The 11024-nt window shown below is 47.2% G+C and overlaps 1 protein-coding gene across 3 annotated transcripts in view; it reads right to left on the bottom strand.

Annotated features, from left to right (window-relative positions):
- The window catches only part of Unk (unkempt family zinc finger), a 52000-nt gene that overhangs the window by 14615 nt on the left and 26361 nt on the right, over positions 1 to 11024 (bottom strand). For all 3 annotated transcript variants that reach the window (XM_023713903.1, XM_012514506.2, XM_004630111.3), the window contains exons 2-7: positions 7221 to 7430; positions 5328 to 5504; positions 5075 to 5205; positions 4395 to 4530; positions 3694 to 3811; positions 2423 to 2507 (exon numbers count right to left, since the gene is read on the bottom strand). In XM_023713903.1, the coding sequence (XP_023569671.1) occupies positions 2423 to 2507; positions 3694 to 3811; positions 4395 to 4530; positions 5075 to 5205; positions 5328 to 5504; positions 7221 to 7430 (857 nt within the window). The remainder of the gene's footprint in view (positions 1 to 2422; positions 2508 to 3693; positions 3812 to 4394; positions 4531 to 5074; positions 5206 to 5327; positions 5505 to 7220; positions 7431 to 11024) is intronic.

The raw sequence follows: 11024 nt of genomic DNA, 5'->3' as shown, positions 1-11024 counted from the left end.
AAAATCAGTCAGCAGTAAGTCTCAGGTTGCTGTGGTTCGATCCCCAGATGTTCAAGCCATATAAGACCTGCCCTGAAGGCATCCTGAGCTAGCCAAAAAAAAAAAAAAAAAAACCAAAAAAAAAACAACTTCTAAAAATGTCAGTTATATCTACCAAGGTTAGTTGGGCATGGTGGCATTCACTTGTAATGCCAGCACTCAGGTGAGGTAAGAGGGCCACGTGAGTTTAAGATGACCTGAAGTACATAAAAATGTCCAAAAAAAATCCAAGTGACAGAGGTAGGAAAGAGATGAGACTTGAACCTGGCTTTGTACAACTCCACAGCCCACTCTGCTGCCATAATCAGGTGGTCACATGGCCTACTACAGGGAACGACCTCTGCATCCTGAATATACTTCTTGTTCCAACGGCCCTTGATTTATTCTTCACTCTCATCTCAGAGGCAAGGCTAAGCCTGAAAACAAGTTAAGGCAGCCAGAGTAGTGGTCTATTGTGGGGACAGATGTCCACCTAGTCTCTCTGTAAGACTTCAGTAATGGGTCTGGAGTATGACACTGTAAGACTTCAGTAATGGGTCTGGAGTATGACACTGCGCACGGAGATCTGTGCTATACCTATGGCTACTGAACACTTGAAGTGGGCTGGTCTGAACAGAAATGGGCTGTGAGTGTTAAAATATCTATCAGATCTGAGACCTAGTATAAAAAAAAGGAAAATATCTTCACTGGGTGTAGTGATGCACACCTACAATCCCAGCAACTGGGAAGATAAGGCAGGAGGATCACCATGAGTTAGAGGCCAGCCTAAGCTATTATATTATGTTCAAGGCCAGCCTGACTACACAGCAAGACTGTGTCTCAAACAAACAGGTAAAATATCTTGGGGGGGAAATATACATAAATATATAAATACATATACATATATACATATACATACATATATATACATATATGTATGTATATATATGAAACAGGTTAATTGTATTGGTTTGCTTTTTGTGTGTGTGTATGTGACAGGATCATTCATGTCTGGCAGGTTTGTTTTTTGTTTGTTTTTAAGACAGGGTCTTGCTATGCAATTCAGGCTGTCCTTAAACTCACTATGTAGCCCAGACTGGCTTCAAACTAACAGAGATCTTCCTGCCTCAGCCTCCCAAGTGCTGGGATTATAGGCATGTGCCACCATGCCTAGTTGATTTTTTTTTTTTTTAATATTACAAGAAACTTTAAAATGATATATAGGAGGGCTTGGGAGATAGCTCAGTAGAATAAGCACTTGCCTGGCATGTGCAAGGTCCTGAGTTCAATCCCCAGTACCAAAAAAAAAAAAAAAGATACATAGGTAGCCAGGAGCGCTAGTGCATGCCTGTAATCCCAGCACACAGGAGGCTGAGGCAGGAGGTCTGTTGTGAGTTCCACACCAGCCTGTGCTACCAAGTTAGCTCAAGGCCAGCCTGAAGTGCATAACATGACCCATCTCAAAAAGACAAAAAGGGCTGGGGAGATGGCTCCGTAGAATAACTGCTTGCCTGGCAAGCGTTAGGGCCTGAGTTCAATCCCTGGTTCCACAGGGGGGGAAAAAATCAAAAAGACAAATTAAAATAAAAAAATAAAATGAGTGCTACCCCCACCCCCGGCACACTGAGATGTGAATTGAGACTGGGCGTGGTGGCTCCTGCCTATAATCCCAGTGCTCAGGAGGCTATAAATAGGAGGATCACTAAGAGTCCAATCTTTGTAGTGAGACCCTGTACTAACTATATAAAAATAAATAACATGATATATAGGGACTGTGTTCTGTCTGTCTGTCTGTCTGTCTGTCTGTCTATCTATCTATCTATGAAAAAGTCTTAATCAAAAAGTAAGAGAAAATGATAAGAGGCTATAGCTTGGAGAGCTGACAAATGCCAGGCAGGCCCTGACAAAGGAAAATAAGCAGGAGTCCAGCTTGAGCAACTAGAGAGAGCATGTGCTGATGAAGGAAGTCGGTTAGCCCTTGGTATTTCATTTACATTGAAAAGCTCTCTTCTAGAGGACTGCCCAGAGTGTAGTAGGGATGAGCTTTGTATTGCATTAGTGATGTCTGCTACTAGTCACATGGGGTGGCTGGTGGGATTTGCCATGTTGGCTGTGGATCGCACAGTCTCTCTCCTTGCCTGGGACTGTGAGACTGTGAGTCCCTAACCAAAAAAGAGTTCCTGCATTTTCTGTCTCATGAACTTGGAAACATCAGGGCATCAAGTCCTAATAGCTATAGCTAAATCTACCAGTTTCAGAAGAGGCTAAGAGAATGAAGCTTCCAGCTGGACAAAGCCCACTGCTATCAGACAAAGACTCCCATGTGTGGTGTGCTGCCGGGGCCATTTCCAGCAGAGGTTAGGGGAGAGATGGGCACTGCCCCAGGCCAATAGGAACAGCTTACGTTCTACGTGGGCAAAGGCGCAGAAAGGTCCTCGGGGACAGCTGCCTGACTGTTGCATGTCGTTGCACTTGGTGGACTTGTAGATCTGGAAGGGGCAGAGCAGAGCAGAGACAGTCAGGCTCAGCTGCATGACAGGTGCCTCTCCCATTACCAAGGGTAAGCCAAGCCTTTTTCCCTGAGCCGTACCTCCCACTGTACTCCTCTAAGTCTCTGTCGACCAACCTCCAATCTTTCTTATTTTTCCAGCACTGGAATCAAACCCAGGACTACATTCATGGCTGGCAAGCGCTCCACTACTGAGTTACACCCCAGCCCACTACCAACTGCTCAAACTATTTCTTACTCTAACTCCTGAGGAATTCCTCTACCACTGTCTCCCCCTCCAATGCCCTCCATTTGGGGATCACAGATCTAACTGGCCCTCTCCAGTCTACTCCACTCAGTCTTGGGGACTCTACCTCCAGTGTGCCTTCTGGGTGTTCAGTCAGCTAAGCAGCACACAGCTGGCCCCAACTCACACTTTACCAAGGAATGTCAGGGTGGGAAACTGTACTGGATTGAACGTCTTACTCTACTGTCTATATCCACATAAGACTATCTCTGTCTGTCTCTTCCCGGGGTTCTGGCTTCCATGGAACCAGGGACAGAGGCAGTATATGCCCTCTACCTGCTATAAAAGACAAAGTCTCTGTCCTAGGACAGCATACCTGAAAGGAGCTTTATTTTTAAAATTCTGGTACTGGACCTGGGGAGATGGCTCAGTAAGTTCAATCCCCAGTTCCATAAAAATAAATAAATAAAATAAAATTCTGGTACTGTGGTAGGAATGTAACTCAGTGCCACAGTGCCTACCTAGCATATCTGGAGGCCCTGGGCTTGACCCCTTGTGTCACCAAAAAAAAAACAAAACAACAACAAAAAAAAAAACCCAAAAACAAAAACAAAAAGCAAAACAAATAGTTCTTGGTACTCTAGATTTTAAGCACCATGAGTAGCAGTGAAGTCCAGGATGGCCAGACTGTTGTGCTTAGCCCATGTCCTCTCTCACAGGTGGCTTAGGAAACTAAGTAGAAGCAGAGGGCTATGAGGCAAAGTGGGTTCAGAACAAGAAAAGCTGTAAAGGGTACCTCCAGGCACTCCCCACAAATCCCTCTTCCAAGACAGTACCAAAATCTACGCATACCTTCCTTGCCTCTCTGGTTTCCCAGAGGACAGGTTAAACAATCTCACATCCCCTCTAAGGAACGCAACCTCCACTCTTAAGGGCCCACCTCTGGATGGAACTGCTGCTCCGTGCGGGTATGGCAATATTGGCAGGCATCTCCATTCTCACACTTGCCAGGGTCTCCCCACTCATCCCCATGTTTGACGTTTGGACACGGAGATGACCTGGCCCAAAGAGGGGAGGGGATGGTCAGTTGAAGGCAAGAGAGGGTAACATCAGGACCTACAGGGTATTACCTAGATCCTTGATCGGGGTCCTTCTCTGGTTTCCCTGCCTCACAGGGGAATGGACCACAATACAAAAAACTAGCTGCAGAGTGAGGACCTCACTAGGGCCAGAGCTGGACTGTTTTCTGGGCCAGCCTGGCTGCATCACCATGAAAGACACTGTTTTGCTCCCCTTAGCCAAGCAATGAGCCCAAATCAGCACACAGAGAGTTAAGCACAGCCACAACTACACTTCTGTACTTCCCACAACACAGCCTGACCCTACTCTAGCACATAACCTACAGGATCAGAACTGAATGGGCCTCTGAGTCTGTTGGGTCAGGGTCCTCATTCATGCAAGAGCTGGACCATGTTCCCACCATTCAGCCATCCTTACTAGTCCCTCCCCTGGCACTTTTACCCCATAATCCCCAGGGCTGGCCTCCCCGCCTCCCTGACAGCCATGGTGGGAGCAGCCTTGGCCATAATCCCTTCCCTGCCATTCCTCCCTCCCATGACTGGCCTCCTAGTGCCAAAGGACCTGTATTTGTGCTTCCGGGGGCTCCGCCGCCGGTCCTTGCTGTTGTGGTAGTAGGGACAGGCATAGCCCTGGCGGCACAGCCGCGGGGGCTTCTTGCACGGCTCCGTCTTATAGTTCCCCAGCACATAAGCGGTTTCTGCACAGGGGGCCAGAGGGCAGGGGTCAGGGAGTGGAGGTGGAGCACGCCAAGAACAGCAGGAGTAGCGTGAACAGAAGGTAAGGAGAAGCCACTGGGAAGGGGTTCTTGAGTTGAGGTTCCCATGAAAGCCATGAATAGGGCCATCTCCTCACAAGCCATGGGCATGCTAGGGAGGCCAAAGCCACAGCTGACAGCCCAGGGCAAGATGCTGCCCCTTACAGGAGTTACAGTTCTCAAGGCTGAAAGGGTGCCAGGAGAGTGGAAAACATATGCATGTGCTCAGATAAATGCACAAGTTATACACCTGGGAAGGCCTGGAGGGATCTTGGGAACACAGTTTATCTGGGAAATCTCTTCTACAAGTGCCTTTTGAATGATAATAAAGTGAGATGAGTGTGTGGGTGCCTGCCGGATGGTGCCTTCAGTCGAAGAAAGTAGTAGGTGGTTGTGAGCCAATTCCATAGGGAAACTATGGGCAGGAGAGGGGAGAGGGAAGACATCTGACTGGAGGAGGCATGGCCACTTTTTTGGCTACCAGTACCTTGCCACCGAGGCTCCTCACTGAGGATTTTCTCTATCATGGCGTGGCTCGCAGCCCCAGCTGACTGGCCCTCTATGCTGCTCTCTACTGTGGGCTGGCCATTCTGTAAGGCTTCCATGGCCTGGAGCTCCCTGGAAGGAGAGGATAGGACAGAGGGTGGGAAGCAGGCATGAGAGCAGAAACAGGGCTCTCTTTCACTGCAGCTATCAGCAGCAGCCTCCAGGCCCCTGCCCTAGCCCAGTGCCCAGCCCACCTGATGTCGTAGACAGGGGAGCGCAGGTCATGGGGTCCGTGAGCAAAAGCGCAGTGCAGGCCGTTTTTGGTACAGTTGCCTTTTGAGTCAGTCTCGTGGATGCAGATTCCAGTTTTATAGTAACGAAGGTGGTACCTGCGCTCAGTGTCCCCTGTGGTCCTGTGCAGAAATGGACACCTGCAACATGGCAGTGGAGGTCACTCAACTTTGCCCGTGCAGTCTGGAATCTCTCCCTCAACCCTGCCCTTTACCACTTTTTTTTTTCATCTTTTTAAGAAAGAGTCTTGGGGCCAGGGAGATAGCTCAGTGGAATAAGTGCTTCCCTGGCAGGCGCAAGGGCCTGAGTTCAATCCCCAGTTCTGCAAAAAATACAATACAATAAAATAAAATAAAATAAAATAAAATAAAATAAAAAAGAAAGAGTCTCACTATGCAGTTGCTTACTGGCCTTGAGCTCACTTTGTAGCCCAGATTAGTCTCAAATTTGCAATGATCCTCCTGCCTCAGCCTCCCAGGTGCTGGGACTACAGGCATGCGCCATCATACCCAGTCAGCCTTCACCAATTGTTTTTTTTTTTTTAACATTTATTTATTTATTTATTTATTTATTTAGTGTGTGGCCAGCTCAGCCCACCAGGGGGCGGGTGGGCCAGCATGTGGTGCTGGGGGATTGAACCAAGGTCTCTGTGCTTTGCTTGAGCTTAGCTTGTTCTAAGTAGGTGCTTTAGACCACTGAGCCATCTCACCAGCCCCCTTCACCAATTGTTGATGGGCTGTCACCATCATCGTGGGCTGTCACTGAGGATACACTGATCAAGGAAAACAGTGATGAGCCCTCTTGGCACCATAACTCTGCCCTGGCATGCTGTGGCCTCCTGGGGCCTGGTGTTCCTGTACTACCTACAGGGTTGCATCTGAATGGGACAATTCTGCCCAGATTGGGAGTCCTCAAAAAGCAAGCAACACCCATCAAACTTCAACATAGCTCCTCATGTGCTGAGTTCTTCAACAAGTCACAGCGATGAATAATCCTCTGTTCTCTGTGAGGAGAAGGACCTGGTACAGGGATGTTTTGGCATGCTACACCTCCATAGTGCCTCCCATCTCTATAAGGTTGAAACAAATGACAAGCAGGGCCAATAAACATCTCTTTTCAGAGATGCTGCCAGATTTGCTACTAGTGTTGTATATTTTCTCTACAGAGATTTGCAGAAAAATAGAATTAGCAAATAAGGGATCTGGGGAGGCTGTCTCTTTAAACCAGGGGTCCCCAACTTTTACTGGCACCAGGGACCAGTTCTGTGGAAGATAATTTTTCCACAGACAGCTGTGTTAGTGTTTGTTTATTAGTGTATGATTGAGATACATAATAATTACATTCTCAGAGTTAGCACTACCCCCTCAGCTCCATTTTTGGTCATCAGATATCAGAATCTCTTAAGGAGCATCAGACCTGGATCCCTTGCATGGGCAGTTCAAAGAAGGGTACATGTTCCTATGAGAATCTAAAGCCACTGCTGGTCTGACCAGAGGCAGAGCTCAGGTGGTAATGTGAATGATGGAGAAGGCTGGTAAATACCGACGAAGCTTTGCTTTCTCACCGGCTGTTCACCTCCTTTCAGGGAGGATGAAAGAAGCACCAGGGAGACACCTTGGTCTATATCTGGTCTCTTCGTAGACAGAACTAAGGTCTGTTTTGGGTTTCTTTAAAGTAGGGAAAGGGAAATGGACTCCCCACACACATAAGGTTGCATATTCAAGCTGGTGAGGTTTGAGCCAATAGGAAGGGGGGTTGGGCTGCAACCAGTTCTCCCCAAAGCATCCTCTGGCTAGCTTTTAGGAGCCTGCCTGACCCAGGAAACTAGGACTCCTGAGGGCAGGATGGGCACTCACTCGTCTCCCTCTGGGCAAAGGCCTGTAGCCTCGTCGTACTTGGTGCAGTAGACGTCAGGACTGTAGTTGAAGGTGCCGTCCCGACGGCGGATGGACCGGCGGCGACGCTGGTTCACAAAGTGCCAGTGGAAGCAGGTATAGGGCCGATGCTGTGTGCATTTGTGTTGCACAAACAGTGGGCACTGTTCTGTGCGGAACTCCTTCAGGTACCTGCAGAGAAACCCCATGGGGTAGGCCAGAATTGTGAATATCCTTGCTTCCCAGCATGAAGTTAGCCACCAAGTCCCCTGAGGGCCATGGCTTGGGGTGCTAGTTTCACTGGGACACCAGAAGTTCAGGGTTAAGGCCTGACCTCAGCACTCACTTATCCCAATATGTAGGTCCCAAACCAGCCTAAAAGGCAAGAGCCATGAGTCCAAGGGTCCTTACCAATCAGCCATCTGGCATGGTGGCAGCTGCGGAGCCTATAAAGGTTACCAGGCCAAACTATTCATCAGAGGACAAAAAAAATAGGCACAAGAGTAGCCTCTCCTAAGCTTTCCCTGAATCCTGGAGGCTTCCCTTGCACCATGGACAGAGATGACAATGAATGCCAAGGAGAGAAATCTGCAGACAAGCATTCAAGGTGCTTTGGGGCTAAAACCCCAGCTCATAAGGCATCCTACTGGTACACAACCGACTCTCTGTCCCAGAGACACCTGCTCGTATTACCTGAGCAGGTGTTTGGGGATGAGTTCATGGAGACCCCCTCTCTTCAAGCTTAACCCAGTAGTGGTAGACCTCCAACACGTGTGCCACAGTGGGCTGTTTGCTCTAAATGGTTCGCCACCATTAGCTTGACCTGTTCCTGTTCATAAGAGGCCTCATGGCAGATGGGACTACACCCACCTTGCAGAGCTGATGGGTGTCTATGTGGCATGCGTGTCTCTCTCCTTTGTCCTGCACACAGTAGCCAAGGCACCCTCAAGTATCCTTTCCTACACACCACATCGAGGGCCAGGCCCACTTACTCTCTTGCAGAACATACTATTCTTCTGGGTCTGGGTTTGAGCTCTTAGATTGAGGGCCCTGCCAGGGGGATGGGTAATCAGTGCAGTTATTATTTTCCAAGGCTAACACTGCAGGCAACAAGTGGCTAGAGACCGTGCATTTTGGTGCCAGTGAGGGTGGCTGTCGAAGGCTCAGAAGTTGTGTGCAGAAGGGAGTATGGCAGAGGCAGCCTGAACTAACTGCCCAGGCTCTGAGCACAGCCTGGATCTGAAAGGCATGGAACAGACTCCTGCCCACCTCCCTTTGGCCTTACTACCCTAGCATAAGGAAGGGCAGTTGGGCAGGGCCAAGGTTAGCACAAATCCAACAGCCTTTCTCTACTGATAACGAAAAGTACTAAAAAACCTTTCCAGTCTTGAAGTGTGGTGATGTCTGGGTGTGTGGGGAGGGGGGTCACAGGCTCCTCCCTAAGGAGCACAGATGAAGAGTTAAAAGGGAGTGAAGGCTCCAGTCAGAACCTTGCTGTTTATTCAGCCCACCTCCTTTGGTACTGGGTCTTGAACTTGAGGGTACTTTACCACTAAGCTACATCCCCAACCCCCTACCTTTTTTTATTCAGACAGAATCTTGTAAAGTTGCTTGGGCTAACCTCAAACCTTTGATCCTCCTACGGCAGTCTCCTGAATGGCTGGGATTACAGGTATGTACCACCACTCCCAGCATTTGTCCACCACGTGTTTATTGAGTAATTGCACATACCTAAGCAATAGTGACCCTGAGGAAGGAGTAGGTCATTGTTTTTAGAAAGCTTACATTTTCATAAAACACACACACAAGTAACAGGTAAAGTTAACCACAAGTGGAAAGGGTTATGAAGAGGTTAGCTCAGGATGCCTTAGAAACCCAAAAGGACCCTTGACCCAGACTGGCACAAAAGAGGGAAGGGAAGAAAAGCCAGTGAATGAAGTTTAGCAAAGGATGTTTTACACAAGGAAACAATACAGGCTCAGAAACAAAGACTCTCTGGTTCTAAGATGTCCACGTGCCTCTGTGGGATGTGAATAGAGAACTTGAAAAAGGAAGTAAGCTTCAGGGATTTCAGGGGTATCAGCTCTGGACCCCAGGCACAGCAGAAATTTAGGAGGCTCCCTTTGGCCTGATGTTCTTCTAGCCCTTTGACATTTGAATGAAAGGTCTTTCCCTCTTGTCTTTAGCTTAAAGGGAAAAGCTGTGCACTCGTGCTGCATGCAGGCACCCAGCTCAGTCACTGCTCTGGAAGGCACCCACCCTCACCTCTCTTGTTAAGAACATAGGGAACAGAATATGAAGGGAGGAAGCTGGGCCCTAGAGCCAGGAACAGAGACATGAGGAGTGCTTAGGAATAGAAAATGAAAAGGGATACTCTGTTAAACTGGACTTTCAGCGAAATGATTACTTCTTATCATTAACATATTCACAATGAGCTGTGATGCATTTGTCTCGCTTCCAGAAAGCGTTAATTTGAATTTGGTGGTCTGATGTTACATAGCTAATGTGTATATGCCCTTTTTTTTTTAAATTTATTTTTATTTATTACATTTATTTATTGTGTGTGTGGCCAGCTCAGCCCACCAGGGGGCGGGGCCGGCTGGCATGTGGTGCCGGGGATCGAACCGTGGTCCCTGTGCTTTGCCAAGCTAGTTTCAAGTAGGTGCTCTAGACCACTGAGCCATCTCTCCAGCCCCTATATGCCCTTTTGTTAATGTAAGATGCTATGACAAAATGTCATGATCATAGTTCAAGCTGGCCTCAAACCTGCAGTGATTCTATGTCAGCCTCATGAGTATTGGGATTCCAGGCAAGCACCACCAGGCCTGGCAAAGTCACTGTTATTGCAAGGCTAGATTATTAGTAAGTGCAGTGGCAAAGTTTTCTTTTATTATTCTTCTGTTGTTCCTGTCTTGGCAGAATCCATTTATAGACTTTTTACTAGTTTTATTAGTAAAAAAATCAATAAAGTGATTAAATCAGTCAAGTATGGTGGCTCATGACTGTAATTTCAGCCCTTAGGCAGCTGAGGCAGGAAAATGGCTGAGAGTTCACAGGTAGCTTGGACTACATAGTGAGTTCAAGGTTGATCTGAACCATAACATGAGACCTTGTCTCAAAGAATAATAGGGCCGCCGAGGAGATAGCTTAGTAGCATAAGTGCTTGCCTGGCAAGCACAGGGTCCTGAGTTCAATCCCTGGTACCACAAGAAAAAAAAAAAAGGTAATAGGGCCAGGGAGCTAGCTCAGTGGCATAAACGCCTGCCTGGCAAGTGCACAGTCCTGAGTTTGATCCCCACACCAATACTAATACTACTAATAATATTAGTGATTAGATCTCTTTGTACCACCGGTGAATCAAACTTGCAGAAAGCAGTTAAGTATGTCCTACATATTGCATGACATACACTAAAGAAATAACCCACTGCTTATCTACAATTCCAATATTGTTAAAATCCCCCTTATATTGGGGATTGAACCAATAACTTCAAATGCTAGGCAAGTGCTCTATCATTGAGCTAATACCTAAGCCATTTTCTCCCCCCACTTTGTTTCTTCCCTTTATTTTTCCTTCCTCCCTTCTTTTTTTCTTTTTATTTTTTTACTTTTTAGAGAGAATAAAAATAGTAAAAAACAAAAAACATTAGAAACAATACAGAATTTTAGTAAACAATAATAGGAATTCAACAACGGTTGATATACTGCATATTATTGTCTTCAAATTAGTTTTGTTTTGGTTTTTTTTGGCAGAACCAGGGATTGAACTCAGGCCCTTACACTTGCCAG

The sequence above is a fragment of the Octodon degus genome, unplaced genomic scaffold (genome assembly GCF_000260255.1).
Source record: "Octodon degus isolate 3935 unplaced genomic scaffold, OctDeg1.0 scaffold00033, whole genome shotgun sequence".
Classification (NCBI taxonomy): Eukaryota; Metazoa; Chordata; class Mammalia; order Rodentia; family Octodontidae; genus Octodon; species Octodon degus.
Note: the sequence above shows the minus strand (reverse complement) of the source record. Positions and strands in the feature narration are given on the sequence as shown.